The sequence below is a fragment of the Hemiscyllium ocellatum genome, chromosome 25 (assembly GCF_020745735.1).
Source record: "Hemiscyllium ocellatum isolate sHemOce1 chromosome 25, sHemOce1.pat.X.cur, whole genome shotgun sequence".
Classification (NCBI taxonomy): Eukaryota; Metazoa; Chordata; class Chondrichthyes; order Orectolobiformes; family Hemiscylliidae; genus Hemiscyllium; species Hemiscyllium ocellatum.
In genome coordinates, this window is record NC_083425.1 from 35,667,575 (window position 1) to 35,683,790 (window position 16,216).

Below are 16,216 nucleotides of genomic sequence, written 5' to 3' on the forward strand. Positions count from 1 at the left end.
ATATTGATATATTCAGATTGTGGGAATTGCCTGACACACATACTTCGTTCTCATTTGATTCTCATTCTGCAACTTCATTATTATCTCATTAACAGCCTCATTTGCTCGTGCCAGTGTTAGACAACCTATAATTCACATTTTCCACTGTACTACTCACTCCAATAGGACTCTGATACTCTTGGCAAAACCTCACCTGACTATTCCCCAGATTCATTCTTTTCCCACTATCAATCCATTTGCAAGTGTCAGTGTAGCACCACAAACCCTTCCCATATCAGTCACTGTCATTCTAATTGTCCAGTGCCAGTACTTCTCCACTACTCTCATTTTTTTGCATAAATCTCTATCACCATGAAGATTGAATAAAGAGAAATTATAATGGCTGGACGGTTAGATTTGAGGCGACTGCCACTCTTTGCATAAACTGAGAGTTAAATGTAAAATCTCTCCACGCATCTACAGGTTGGAAGATGGGAAAATGGCTTGATAAGAATGAAATATCCAGTGTGGCCAAGATATGGAAAGTTTCAGCAACCTGTAACTGACAGTGCACATTTAACTGTTGCCACATTGGAGGAGAGGCCATTTGTGATTGTGGAAGAAGCAGATCCTGAAGATGGAGCGTGTGTACGGAATACTGTCCCCTGCAGGAAGCAAGCAAACCTGAGTGAAAGGTAAGGAGCTTCATTTTGTGATGTGGTGCAATGCCTACAGGAATCACAGGTTCACAATCACGTGGATTTAAAATGCCTACAGGAATCACAGGTTCACAATCACGTGGATTTAAAAGCCTAGTGATGACTATGGAACTCTTGATGATTTTTTTGGAAAAACCCAACTGGTTCACTAATGTCCCTTAGGGAAGGAAACTGCCATCTTTATCTGGTCTGGCTGACAAGTAAATACAAGCCATTCATTTGTCTCAACTACTATAGAGTGAAAAAGGAATGAAACCAGATGTACCACTTGACATCAACAAACAACAACTTGATATAGTCATAGTCACAGAATAATTTGTTACACAGAATGTTCTCGACATCATCATTCCCTGTGGGAAAGGACATACCCAGCAGAGGCAATAGAGCCAGAAGGAGACTGCTATAGGAGTTCTCAACATTCTGCATCCAATGAGGTCTCATGGCATCAGGTCATACATGGGAGAGAGAGCCTGCTACTGGTCACCATGTACCTCACTCCCCATACCACGTCCCCACATTCTACGCCCACCACTGACCAACTTAGAGATCAGTGATCCTCCATGTTGACCAATACTTGGAAGAAGCACTGAGGATCACAAGACTGGGAGATTTACATGTAATGGAAAGGCATGGACTGATTAGGGATAGTCAGCATGGCTTTGTGCATGGGAAATCATGTCTCACGAATTTGATTGAGCTTTTGAAGAAATAATAGGATTGATGAGGGAAGAGCAGTAGACGTGGTCTATTTGGACTTCAGTTAGGCATTCAACAAAGTTCCAACAAGGTAAGATCCCAGAATACAGGGAGAACTAGCCATTTGGAAACAGAACTGGCTTGAAAGTCGAAGACAGAGGGTGGTAATAGAGGGTTGCTTTTCAGGCTGGAGGCCTGTGACCAGTGGAGTGCTGCAAGGATCAGTGCTGGGTTCACTACTTTTTATCATTTATATAAATGAATTTGATGTGAGCATACGAAGTACAGTTAGTAAGTTTGCAGATGACACCAAAATTGGAGGTGAAGTGGACAGCGAAGAAGGTTACCTCACTGTACAACAGGATCTTGATCAGTTGGGCAAATGGGCTGAGGAGTTTAATTTAGATAAATGGGAGGTGCTGCATTTTGGAAAAGCAAATCAGAGCAGGACTTATACAATTAATGGTAAGGTCCTGTGGAGTGTTGTTGAACAAAGAGACCTTGGAGTGTAGGTTCATATTTCCTTGCAAGTGGAGGATAACGAAGGTGGTGTTTGGTATAATTTCCTTTATTGGTCAGAGCATTGAGTATAGGATTTGGGAGGTCATGTTGTGGCTGATCAGGATATTGGTTTGGTCACTTTTGGAATATGCACACAATTCTGGTCTCCTTCCTATTGGAAGGGTGTTGTGAAACCTAAAAGGGTTCAGAAAAGATTTAGATTAGATTACTTACAGTGTGGAAACAGGCCCTTTGGCCCAACAAGTCCTCACCGACCCTCCGAAAAGCAACCCACCCAGACCTATTCCCCTACATTTACCCCTTCACTTAACAAGACGGGCAATTTAGCATGGCCAATTCACCTAACCTGCACACCTTTGGACTGTGGGAGGAAACCGGAGCACCCGAAGGAAACCCACGCAGACACGGGGAGAATGTGCAAACTCCACACAGACAGTTGCCTGAGGCAGGAATTGAACCTGGGTCTCTGGCGCTGTGAGGTAGCAGTGCTAACCACTGTGCCACCATGCCGCCTACTGCCACCATGCCGCCCACATGGATGTTGCCAGGTTCGGAGTGAGCTAAAGGGAGAGGCTGAATAGGCTGGGGCTATTTTCCCTGGAGCATCGGAGGCTGAGGGGTATCTATATCAAGTTGTTGTTTGTTGATGTCAAGTGGTACATCTGGTTTCATTCCTTTTTCACTCTATAGTAGTTGAGACAAATGAATGGCTTGTATTTACTTGTCGGCCAGACCAGATAAAGATGGCAGTTTCCTTCCCTAAGGGACATTAGGGAACCAGTTGGGTTTTTCCAAAAAAATCATCAAGAGTTCCATAGTCATCACTAGGCTTTTAAATCCATGTGATTGTGAACCTGTGATTCCTGTAGGCATTTTATATATCAACCTTATAGAGGTTTATAAAATCATGAGGGGCATGGATAGGATAAATGGACAAGGCCTTTTCCCTGGGGTGGACGAGGTTTAGGGTGAGAGGGGAAAGATATAAAAGGGACCTAAGGGGCAACGTTTTCACACAGAGGGTGGTGCATGTATGGAATGAACTGCCAGAGGAAGTGGTGGAGGCTAGTACAATTACAGCATTTAAAAGGCATCCGGATGGGTATATGAATAGGAAAGGTTGAGGGGGGGTATGGCAAGTGGGACTAGATTAGGTTAGGATATTTGGTCAGCATGGATAAGTTGGACCGAAGGATCTGTTTCCATATTGTACACCTCTATGACTCTATAACTACCTCAGCAACATCACTACTGATCAAGCTGGTCGGGTCCTAAAGGATACAGCTGCTAGACTGAATCTGCAACAAGTGGTGAGGGAACCAAGCGGGAAACACATAGCTGACCTCATCCTCAGCAACTTCTTTGTTGCATCTGTCCATGACAGTATTGATAAGATTGACCACCATACAGCCTGTGTGGAGATGAAGATCTATTTTGACATTGAGAATACTTCCATTGTATTGTCTGGGACCATCACCATGCTTAATGGGACAGACTTTGAACAGATTTGGCAACTCAAGACTGTGGATCCAGGAGGTGCCATTAGTCATCTGCAGCAGCAGAATTTAACTGTGAACAATCTGCAACCTCATGGTTCACTATACTCCCCAAACTACCATTATCATCAAGCCAGGGGATCAATGCTGGTTCAATGAAGAGTGCGGGAGGGTATGTATGGAGCAGTCATACTTAAAAAATGAGATGCTAACCTGATGAAGCTACACAACAGGAATGACAGAACTGTAAGCTTCATGGGGATAGGTAGGGACAAGTGATTCCACAACCAATGCATTTGATCAGAACTCTGCAATTCTGCCATATCCAACCATGAGTGGTAATAGATAATTAAACAACTCATGGGGAGACAAACATCCCCATCCTCATTGATGGGGAAGCTTAGCATATCAAAGAAAAAGACAAGACTGAAACACTCATAACAATCTTCAGTCTGAAGTGCCAAGTTGATGATCTATCTCACTCCTCCAGAGCCCCCGCCATTACAAATAACAGTCTTTAGCCAATTCAATTCCCTCCATGTGGTATCAGGAAATGGTTGGAGGCACTGGATATTGCAAAGGCTATTGGCCTTGACAATATTCCAGCTATAGTAATGAAAATTGTCTGCTGGAACTTGCCCACCCTAAGCCAGCTATTCCAGTATAGCTACAATACTGGCATCCAGCCAACAATGTGGTGACAATGTCCTGTATACATAAAAACAGAGCAAATCCAAACAGGCAAATTATCATCCCCTCAGTCTACTCTGGATCATCAGTAAAGTGATAGAGGATGTCAACAACAGTGCTAACAAACAGCACTTGTTTAGCAATAATCTGGTCAGTGAATCTTGGGTTGGGTTCTGCCAGGGCTACTGAGCTCCAGGCCTCATTACTTCCTTGGTTTAAACATGGACAAAGGATCTGGACACCTCACAGAGGTATGGTGAGAGTGACTGTCTTCAACCGAGTATAGGATCAAAGAGGCCTAGCAAAACTCAAGTCAATGTGAATCAAAAGAAAAAAAATCTCTGCTGGTTGTAAACATGTCTGACACAAAAGGAAGATGGCTGGAGTTGTTGTTGGTTTGTCATCATAGATCAAGGACAACTTTGCAGGAATTCTTCATTCTAATGTCCTAGGTTCAACCATCTTCAGCAGGTTCATCAATTACCTTCCCTCAATATAAGGTCAGAAGTGGGGATATTTGCTGGTGACTGCAGCAAGACCTGGACAATATCCAGGTTCGGACATGCAAATGAAAAGTGACATTCATGCCACACAAGTGTCAAGCAATGACCATCTCAAGAAAGAGAGAATGAAATCATTGCCAGTTGATGACAATTACCATTAGCATTACCATTACAGAATCTCCCACCTTTAACATGCTGGGAGTTAGAGTTGATCAGAAACTGAACTGGACTAGCCATACATGTATTGTGGCTACAAAAGCAGGTCAAAGGCAAGGAATCCTGCAGCAAGTAACTCATCTTCAGACTCTGCAAGATACTTGTTATTGTAGACTCACCTCCTTCAGTACCCTCTTTCTAAGTTTTATTTTTATTTGTTTATGTGATATGGGCATCTCTGGCTGGGTCAGCATTTTTGTCCATCTTTAATTTCCAGAAGGTGGTTAAGTGTTAAACACATTGCTGTGGGCCTGGAATCATATTAGGCCAGCTCAGATAAGGTTGGCAGTTACCTTCCCAAAATTGTGAACCAGATGGCTTATTACAACATTCAACTGTTATTTATATAGAGTCTATAGATGACTATGATACACCTTTGGAGCAGGTGGGACTTGAACCAAGGCCTTATGGCCTGGAGGTAGGGACAATACACTGCATTAAGAGCACTTACAGTGCACTCAGGGCAGCATGGTGGCTCAGTGGTTAGCACTGCTGCCTCAACGCCAGGGCCCTGGGTTCGATTCCTGGCTCAGGCAACCGTCTGTGTGGAGTTTGCACATTCTCCCAAAGTCTGCGTGGGTTTCCTCCCACAGTCCAAAGATGTGCAGTCAGGTGAATTGGCCATGTTAAATTGCCCATAGTGTTAGGTGGATTAGTCATGGGTAAATGTAGGGGAATAGGCGGGTTGCTCTTCAGAGGGTCGGTGTGGACTTGTTGGGCCAAGGGACCTGTTTCCACACTGTAGGGAATCTAATTAAAAATAAAAGAAACCAACATTTTCCCATGACATATGTTAAGTTAACTGGTCTAGAGTGATTTTTTTTGTCTATTCTTTTTGAATAAGGATGTTACCTTTGCAGTTTTCCAATCTGGTAGGACTTTTCCCAAAATCTAGGAAGACCATTACCAGTGCTTCACTATGTCATTAAGTACTTCCTTTAAAATCCTAGGACACAACACAAAGTTCTGGGGATCTATTAGTGTTTAGCCTCATTAGTTTCCCTAGTACTTTCTCTCTAATCAGTTATCGTGTTTATTTGCTGTTCTACTTTGGGGACTTAATTGTTTAGTTTTTTTTAAAACGCAACTAATGTCCTCAACCATAAAACCTTATTCAATTCCCCTGCCATTTCCTGATTCCCCATTATTATTTCACCAGCCTCATTATTTTAGGGGCCTATATTCAAGCTGGCCTCGCTGTTGCCTTTTTAAGTATTTAAAGAAGCTCTTACTGCCCATTTTTATATTACTTGCCAGTTTACCCTTATTAACTATTATCTCCCTCTTTATTCATTTTTGGTCATCTTTTGTTGATTTATAATTTTTTCCCAAAACTCTAGTTTGCCACTAATCTTTGCCACATTACATGCCATTTCTTTCAACTTAATACTATTCTCAATGTCCTTGGTTAACCATGGTTGGTTTATTCCCTCCCTGTAGTCCTTCCTCACTGGAATATAACTTAAAAGTGAGTCATGAACTGTTTTCTTTAAACATTTGCCTTTGTTCCTCTAAGTGTGCAGAAGACTATGAAACTTTACAGTGGGACATAGATACTTTAAGTGAGTGGGCAAAGGTCTAGCAGATGAAGTACAATATTAATAAATGTGAAATCATCCATTTTGGTCAGAGTAACAGTAAAAGGACAATTATTTGAATAGTAAAAAATTACAGCACACTGTTCTGCAGAGGGACCTGCATGTCCTTGTGCACGAGTCAGAGGGGTTTGGTCTGCAGGTACAAAGGTAATTAAAAAGGCAAATGGAATTTTGTCCTTCATTGCTAAAGGAATTGAGTTTAATAACAGATAGGTTATGTTGCAGCCATATAGGGTGCTGGTGAGGCCACACCTGGAGTACTGTGTGCAGTGTTTGGTCACCTTACTTGAGAAAGGATGTACTGACACTGGAGGGGGTGCAGAGGAGGTTCACTAGATTGATTCTGGAGTTGAGGGGGTTGTCTTATGAGGAGACACTTAGTAAATTGGGATTATATTCATTGGAATTTAGAAGAATGAGGGGGAATCTTATAGAAATATATAAAATTATGAAGTGAATAGATAAGATAGAAGTAAGAGGATGTTTCCACTGGTGGGTGAAACGAGGGCAAAAGGGCATATCCTCAAAATTAGGGGGAGCAGATTTAGGACTGAATTAAGAAGGAATTTCTTCACCCAGAGAGCTGTGAATCTGTGGAATTCCCTGCCCAGCGAAGTAGCTGAGGCTTCCTCAGTAAATGTTTTTAAAGCTAAAATAATTTTTTGAACAGTAAAGGAATTAAGGGCTATGGAGAAAGGGTAGGTAAGTGGAGGTAAGGCCCTGAAAAAATCAGCCATGATTTTATTGAATGGTACAGCAGGCTTGAAGGGCCAGGTGGCCTACTCCTGCTCCTAGTTCATAAGTTCTTACATTCTTATGTAACTATTTTTTTTGCTAAATTCTTTTCCCAATCCACTCTAACCAACACTGGCTTCATTGCTATGTGATTACCCTTATGTTTTACAAGCATGCAATGGGGTGAAGATTAGTGGGAAGCCAGAGGATTGGGAAGCCTTTAAAAACCAACAGAGGATAACTAAAAAGACAACAAGAGGGGAGATGATGAAATATGAAAGTAAGGTAGCTGATGATATAAAAGAAAATTGCAAGATTTTTTTAGATATCTAAAAGGTAAGAAATAGGAAAGAATGTATATTGGACCATTGAACTGCTGGAAAGTGAGCCTAGACAAGAGGTAAAGAGGAAGAAATGGCAGAGAAACAGAATAGTTCCTTTACATCAGTTTTCACAGTGCAGGACACTAGTAGCATACCAAAACTTCAAAAGAAAGTCAGGGGCAAAGTGAGTGTGGTGGGCATGACTATGGAGAAGTGATGGAGAAGGTGCTAAGGAAGCTTAAAGTTCTGAAGGTTGATAAATCACCTGGATCAGATGGACTACACCCCATTTGAGTTGGAATCATAGAATCCCTACAGTGCAGACAGAGGCCACTCTCCAAAGTCTTCACCAACCCTCCAAAGAACACCCCACCTCCAACCATCCCCATAACCCCACATTTAGGTGGCTAATCCACCTAACCTACACATCTTTGGACTGTGGAAGAAAACCAGAGCATCCATCAAAAACAGAAGTTAACTCGGGGAGAACATGCATACTCCACACAGACAGTCACCTGAAGTTAGAATAAAACCCATGTGCCTGGCTGTGAGGCGGCAGTGTTAACCATAGTATTACCGTACCATCCTTATGCTCTGAAGGAGATGGCTGATGAGATTGTAGAGGTATTTGTGGAGATCTTTCAGGAATCAATGGAGTCAGGGAAGCTCCCAGAGACCTAGATAATGGCCAATGTAACACCTCTGTTTAAGGAGGGAGAGAAGTAGAAGGTAGGAAATGATAGGCCAGTTAGCCTGACCTCAGTTGATGGTAAGATTTTAGAGACCATTATTAAGATGAGATTGTGGAGTACTTGGAAGTGCATGGTAAAATAGGGCTGAGTCAGCATTGCTTCATCATGAGATGGTCATACCTGACAAATCTATTACAATTCTTTGAAGAAGTAATGAGCAAGTTAGACAAAGGTGAGGCAGTGGGTGTGATCTATTGGATTTTCAGAAGACCTTTGAGAAGCTACTGCACAGGAGGCTGCTAAATAAGATAAGAGCACATGCAATTACAGGCAAGGTAGGAATGGATAGAGATTGGCTGACTGGGGCAGAGAGTGGGGATCAAGGAGACTTTTTCAGGGTGACAGCAGTGATTAGAGGAGTTCCATAGGGGTCTGTGTTGGGAATGCAACTATTCACGTTACACATTAATAATCTGGATGAAGGAACTGAGGGGGATTGTTCCTAAGCTTGCAAATGATAGAAACATAGCTGTAGATGTGGTAGTATTGATTAAGTAGGGAAGCTGCAGAAGGACTTAGTCAGGCTTGGAGAGTGGGCAAAGAGTGGGCAAAGATGTGGCAGATGGAATACAATGTGGGAAAGTGTGAGGTTATGCTCTTTGGTAGGAAGAATAGAAGCATAGACTATTTTCTAAAGATGAAAGGATTCAGAAATCTGAAGCATGAAGAAACTTTGGAGTCAAAGTTCAGGATTCGCTTAAGGTTAACGTTGCAAGTTCCGTTGGCGGTTAGAAAGGCAAATGCAGTGTTGGCATTCATTTCAAGAGAATACAAGAGCAGAATTGTACTGCTGAGGCTGTATAAGGCTTTGGTCAGAATGCATTTAGAATGTTGTGAGCAGTTCTGGGCCCCATATTTAACGAAGGATACACTGGAATTGGAGGGGATCCAGACGTAGTTTACAAGAATGATGCTGAGAATGAAGGGCTTGTCATATGAGTAGTAGTTGAGAACTCTGGGTCTGACTTGATGGAGTGTAGAAGGATTGGAGGATCTGATTGAAACTTTATACTGAGAGGTCTGGATAGTGGTAGTGGAAAAGGTGTTTCTACTAGTAGGAGAGACTAGGACCCAAGGAACCTCAGGAGTGAAGGGACAATCTTTAGAACTGAGATGAGGAGGAACTACTTCAGCTAGAGAGTGGTCTCCCTGCAATAGGAAAGATGTTGTGAAACTTGAAAGGGTTCAGAAAAGATTAACAAGGATGTTGCCAGGTCTGGAGGGTTTGAGCTATAAGGAGAGGCTGAATAGGCTGGGGCTGTTTTTCAAAGTTTGGGAGAAGTTTGGGTGCTTGTTGTTGTGGTTCTGTTCGCTGAGCTGGGAATTTGTGTTGCAGATGTTTCGTCCCCTGTCTAGGTGACATCCTCAGTGCTTGGGAGCCTCCTGTGAAGCGCTTCTGTGATGTTTCCTCCGGCATTTATAGTGATTTGTATCTGCCGCTTCCGGTTGTCAGTTCCAGCTGTCCGCTGCAGTGGCCGGTATATTGGGTCCAGGTCGATGTGCTTGTTGATTGAATCCAGGGCTGTTTTCCCTAGAATGACCTTGTAGAAGTTTATAAAATCGCAAGGGGCACAGATAGGGTGAATGGTCATGGTCTTTTCCCCAGGGTAGGAGAGTCCAGAACTAGAGGGTATAAGTTTAAGGTGAGAAGAGAAAGATAGAAATCCTAAGGGGCAACTTTTTCATGCAGAGGATGATGCACATGTGGAATGAGCTGCCAGAGGAAGTGGTGGAGGCTGGCACAGTTACAACATTTAAAAGGCATCTGGATGGGTACATGAGTAGGAAGAGTTTAGAGGGTCAACTGCTGCAAATGGGGCTAGATTAGTTTAGGATATTTGGTCCGTGTGGACAAATTGGACCAAAGGGTCTGTTTCCGTGCTGTACATTTTTATGATTAATCTGTGGAAATTATTGCCAAAGAGGGCTGTGGAGGGCAAGTCATCGAGTGTATGTAAGACAGATTGATTCCTTTGAGGAGAAAGTGAGGTCTGCAGATGCTGGAGATCAGAGCTGAAAAATGTGTTGCTGAAAAAGCACAGCAGGTCAGGCAGTATCCGGGGAACAGGAGATACGACGTTTCGGGCATAAGCCCATCTTCATAAGCCCTGAAGAAGGGCTTATGCCCGAAATGTCGAATCTCCTGTTCCCTGGATGCTGCCTGACCTGCTGCACTTTTTCAGATTGATTCCTTTACCAATCAAGAACCTAAGTTTATGGGGAGAATGGAGTTGAGAAATATGTCAACCACGATCGCATGGTGGAGCAGACTTCATAAGCCAAACAGCCTAATTCTGCTCCTATGTTCTACGGTTCTATGTATCTGCCTTGTCATTGATACTACATCACCACCCACCCATTTCCAGATCCTTGCAATATCTAATCAGAATTGGATTTGTCTTGCTTTTTGTAGCAGAACATACCTGGGACATCTCCATAGTGCCGGTTAGATGCTTCCATTTCAGCTGTATTACAGTAACTTGACTTTAGACATGATTAGTTCTGAAGGAAAAGTATTCACTATGGTTAAAATGTTGTAAAGGCCCATAGCATCCAGTGCCTTCAGTGATTTGCTTAATTTGCCTCAAAATTGTGATATGGGGAACCTCAGGGCAAAGCTGAGGTGTATTAATCATCACCACTTTTGGATGAAGAATAGTGCAAATCTTTCAATCTTGCTTTTCATTGGTTTGTGGGCTCTTCAATCATTGAGAATGAGGATATTTCTGACATTTTCTCCTTTGTTTAGTTGTTGAATTATGATGAGATGTGGCAAGACTGCAGAAATGTAATCTTGGTCATGAGGTTGCTTAGCTCTGTCTCTGACACATTGATTTTATTAGTTAACCGGTATGTAGTCCATTTTCTAGCCTCACTGGGTAGGACCTCACTTCTAGATATGCCTTGTGTTGCTCCTGATATTGTCTTCTACTCTCTTCATTGATCCATGGTTAGTACCTGAATACTGTTCTGCTGTTGCTGATGGCCCACAGCTGCATGCCTAGCTTTAGGATGCAAGATCTGTTTTTAGCACAGTAAATGTGTTATACAATACAGTGTATTGTTCTCAGTGTGAAGATTGGATTTTATCTCAAGAACAGCAAAGTGGTAACTCTTGCCAATACTGACACGGAGGTTTCTTTCCCTCTGACTGACCTGATATCGTGATACAGCCTGGGGGCTGGAATCAATGCTGAGGAATCCCATTCCCTCCAAACTTAGTTTTTCATTCCAGAATAAAATAAATAGCTGAGTTCAAATTCGCAGGCAGCCATCTAGGGTTTGAGATTATATGTCTGATCATGAGGCCAGGGCTCTGGACTTCTTAGTCTGTAACTTGTTGTGGAGCTTCTTAAAACTCTGTGCCAAGTCCTGATCTGTTGCGATGCATTGTCTTAACCTAAATATATTTCAGCATTGCAGAGACGTACACCAAGCTGTGTTGTAAAGGATTCTGCATCGACATCCTGAAGAAACTTGCAAGAACTGTCAAATTTTCCTATGACCTTTACCTCGTGACCAATGGGAAACACGGCAAGAAAGTTCGGGGAACCTGGAACGGAATGATTGGAGAGGTATGGAATTCATTGTTCCTCAGAGGAGACATGAAAAGTAATCATCAATGAATGGGACATGGCTTGGTGACACGGGCTTGGGAGGTTGAGGGTTGCAGCAGAATGGCAAGTGTGGGATCGAAGGTCAAGCTGTCATTGGGAGAACTTAAAGAATATTTAAACAGAGACCATGCACCCAACAAATAATACATGCTCAAACTTCACAAGTTGTTTATTTATTAAACAACAATTACTAAATAACTGTATCAAGTGCAGACAAATCAAAACAAACATATGAACCAGACACATAAAAACTACTGACACTACATACATAGATCAATCATCTCACATTATTCAAAAAAGTCACAAGAAACAAACATAGATCATCACTTTCAATAAAACAAGACACTCACATTAAATACTATTTATTCAGGCCAAATAAATACTATTCATTAAATACAGAAAAATAAACAAAACAAAAAGAAAATCACACTCACTTAACAGAATTACTCATTTTGTGTAAATTCAGAGACAATTGAAATAGAGGCTGGTTTCCCGTCACCAGTTCACCCTTTTTTTTAAACATGTGCAAAGTCCTGGACACTGGTCCACCTTCCTCAGAGTGTCAGGATATCTGAAGCTCCCCGAGAGATTCACCTGGCTGACCTCATTATTATCACTACATCCTTTAACTTAGAAAATGCAACCCAATCAATAGAGCACATTCACAATTAAGGGCCCCCAAATCAAATAAAGAAAAAATACTTTCATTCCGTCCATACAGACCATTCCACCAGATACATAACAAAATTTGGACCACTTGTAGCAATTAAATGTGGGTAGTAATCAAAAAATAAAATTCACTTGTACTCTATTATTATAAATTCACTGACACAAACTATGAGAAAGTGAAGACTGCAGATGCTAGAGAGTCAGATTCAAAAAGTGTGGCACTGGAAAACCACAGCAGGTCAGGCAGCATCCGAGGAGAATCAACGTTTCAAGCGTAAGCCCTTCATCAGGAATTCCTGAAGGGCTTATTCCCAAAACATTGACTCTCCTGCTCTTTGAATGCTGCCTGACCTGCTGTGCTTTTCAAGTGCCACACCTTTCAATTCTGATGCAAACTGTTTGAGGCAAGAAACAAGACAGACATAAACCAAGCATATCCAGGCCAGTCCGTCTAATGTTGGTGGTGGAGGAATTAATGGAAGCTAATATCAGGGACAAAATACATTTTCATTTGCAAGAACACTATTTACTCAAGGAATACAGCTGTGGGTTTGTTAAAAGAAATAACATATGACTAAGTGGATCAAATGTTTCAACAGAGGAGGTATTGCAGTAGCGGTTGCACATATGGACTCTCAGAATATGTTTTAAAAAATCTCAAAGGATGATTGCTAAGGCAGAAGCCTATCGAATTAAGAGTTTTGACAGAGAAAAAAATCCTTCTAGTGAAGGAATCATTAACCAAAAACCATAATTATAAAATTAATTCAGACATTTGGATCTGGAATTCTTTACCCAAAAGGTAGGAGGCAGATAAATAAATATATTTTTAAAAGCAGTTGGATGGATATTTTAGGGTGACAAAAATGCAGGATGATGGGCAAATGAAAAGGACATGGGACGAAATGCAATGCTCTTTCTATGAGCCAGCATTGGCATGATGGATTGAATGACTTCATTTGGTGATTAACTCATCTAATAAAGATAGACCATTGACACCTAGTCAATACAAAACCCCTTACACTCAGCAAATACAAACTCTTCATATTTACTCTAAGTCTACTCACATTGTCTGGAAATGTGGCCGAGCGGTCTAAGGTGCTGGATCCAGGTTCCAGTCCCAAAAGGATCGTGGGTTCGAATCCCACCACTGCCATTTCAGGTGATCAACTTGCTAAAATGCTGCTTCGATCCCCGCTGCTTGGATGTCCCCAGGGATTTAACTGTGACATGGAAACGTGCTGACTATTGCAACGTTTCTCTGCTGTCGCGATGATAATCGCCTCGACTCTCACTTTATGGGTGGCACAGTGGTTAGCACTGCTGCCTCACAGCGCCAGAGACCCGGGTTCAGTTCCCGCCTCAGGCGACTGACTGTGTGGAGTTTGCACGTTCTCCCCGTGTCTGCGTGGGTTTCCTCCGGGTGCTCCGGTTTCCTCCCACATTCCAAAGATGTGCGGGTCAGGTGAATTGGCCATGCTAAATTGTCCGTAGTATTAGGTAGGGGGTAAATGTAGGGGTATGGGTGGGTTACGCTTCGGCGGGTCGGTGTGGGCTTGTTGGGCCGAAGGGCCTGTTTCCACACTGTAAGTAATCTAATCTAATCTAAATTAAACCAGTAGGAAACACTCACTCCAAATAAATGCTGATCAGTTTCATCCTTATATTTACCCCATTTGGTCCTTTATTTCCCACTTTAGGTTTTCTACCAGCGAGCAGACATGGCCATCGGATCTCTCACCATCAATGAAGAGCGCTCGGAGATTGTGAGTTTTTCTGTCCCCTTTGTGGAAACAGGAATCAGTGTGATGGTGGCCAGGAGCAATGGTACTGTCTCCCCATCAGCTTTTCTTGGTGAGCAGCATGGTGTTGTGAAGAGTTTGTACTGATAAAACTGTGCAGCAAATGGGTCAACATCAGGTCATAGCTGAAAATGTTGTCATGAAGTTGGCCACAAGGGGAAAAACAAAATCTGCTGTTTTCAACTTATTCACAAGAAATTTTGAGTGTGATTGCCCAGATTGGTTGCCGTGCCTTTGTTTTATTAAATATTTGGGGATGAAGAATATGAGGGTATTAGTGTTGAGATCAAAGATTTCCAATGATGAGAATGGTTCAGGCAAGGATTTATCATTGTGCTGGTTTCTATACTAGGAGCTGCATCATTCATTAATTGGGATGTCATAGGTATGGATTGAGGTCAAAGATTGAAGTCAGGTGTCAATCATCAAAGAGTCGATCTATCATTATGTTAAAGGTCGATGATTGAGACTAGTGAGTAATTGGGGTCAATGTTCAGCATTCAAGGACTGGGAGTTAATGGTCAAGGATTGGAGTGAGTGATTGCGGACTGGGAACAGTGATTCGAAACCAAGTGCAATAATCAAACACGATCAGTGTTCGGGTCTGGGATCAGTATTCATAGTCAGGGGTCAGTGCTCGGACTCTGGGGTCAGTGATCAGAATTGGGGTCAGTGGTTGAGCTAAAAAACAGTGATGGTGTTAAAGATGGATCTGGCTACCTTTGTGAGATTTACAAAATTAACAATTAGATGTGGTTGATAGGAATTTGATTTCATGCATAGGAGTGTTCTCTGAGCTAATGCATTGAGACATTTCAGTTTGCAGGAAGTGAATGCATGCTGATTGAGTAATTAGAAAGTTCATGACTGCTTGTTGAAGGCACTCAGCTGCCATTTCTCTCTCTGCAGAACCTTACAGCCCCGCAGTGTGGATGATGATGTTTGTGATGTGTCTGACGGTGGTTGCTCTCACAGTCTGTCTATTTGAGTACTTCAGTCCCGTTGGATATAACAGAAACCTCATGAACGGCAAAAGTAAGTTGTAGTGAGATATAATGATTGGAATGAAACATAGGAACTGCAGGAAACCATTCAGCCCATCACGCCTGTTCCACCACTCAAATCAATCATCATTGATCTGTGTCTCAACTCCATTTACCCATATTTCATCAGCCTTTTCACTGATCATCTGATTGCTCAATCTCTCAAAATTATTATATTTAGTTTATATTGTCTCCACACCTTGGACCCATAAACAGCCTATTCAGACACACCTTTGGAACAGATGGGAATTTAATGCCGGCTTTTTGACCAAGAGGTAGAAATACAACACTATCCCACAAGAGCCCTACAAAACCTGAACACTGGCTCCAAGGCCCTCAGCACACAGTATTTGCTGCAGTTTGTTAGTGATTTCATTTTCTGAGTGTGGTTATCATTGCACCTATCCCATCATTCACTGGAGCATATGTCCATGGCTTATCTTCTCTTTGGAAGATCAGATTCTAACATGGTGTAGTAGGAATTATTGAATTGTCCCAATAGACGGCTGACATGATTCAGTGGGTCAAATGGTAATGTTTCTGTGTTATAACAAATGATTACAGATATCACTATTCCCAATAGGAAGATCTATTGCAGCAACATAAACTGGAGTTGTGTGACAGGACCATGCAGAAGCCCTGATGAAGATCACTCTGTGCAAATCTCAGAGGATGAAAGTTCTGATTGGCAATTACCCCCCATTTGAATTCTCTGAAAACATCTCCAACTCTGGATTAGGGTCAGAGGCTTCAGATAATTTTGAGTCACTTACCTGAAACGGTTACAGGAACAGTCACCACGCCCACCCCTCTGTATCCTGGAACGTGCAATGCCAATGCAGAGATCCAAAACATC

General features: G+C 42.2%; 1 protein-coding gene across 1 annotated transcript in view; it reads left to right on the forward strand.

Annotated features, from left to right (window-relative positions):
• The window catches only part of grin2cb (glutamate receptor, ionotropic, N-methyl D-aspartate 2Cb), an 84,889-nt gene that overhangs the window by 41,400 nt on the left and 27,273 nt on the right, over nucleotides 1-16,216 (forward strand). Inside the window, exons 4-7 of the mRNA XM_060844834.1 lie at nucleotides 463-674; nucleotides 11,645-11,804; nucleotides 14,216-14,369; nucleotides 15,227-15,352. Of these exons, the coding sequence (XP_060700817.1) occupies nucleotides 463-674; nucleotides 11,645-11,804; nucleotides 14,216-14,369; nucleotides 15,227-15,352 (652 nt within the window). The remainder of the gene's footprint in view (nucleotides 1-462; nucleotides 675-11,644; nucleotides 11,805-14,215; nucleotides 14,370-15,226; nucleotides 15,353-16,216) is intronic.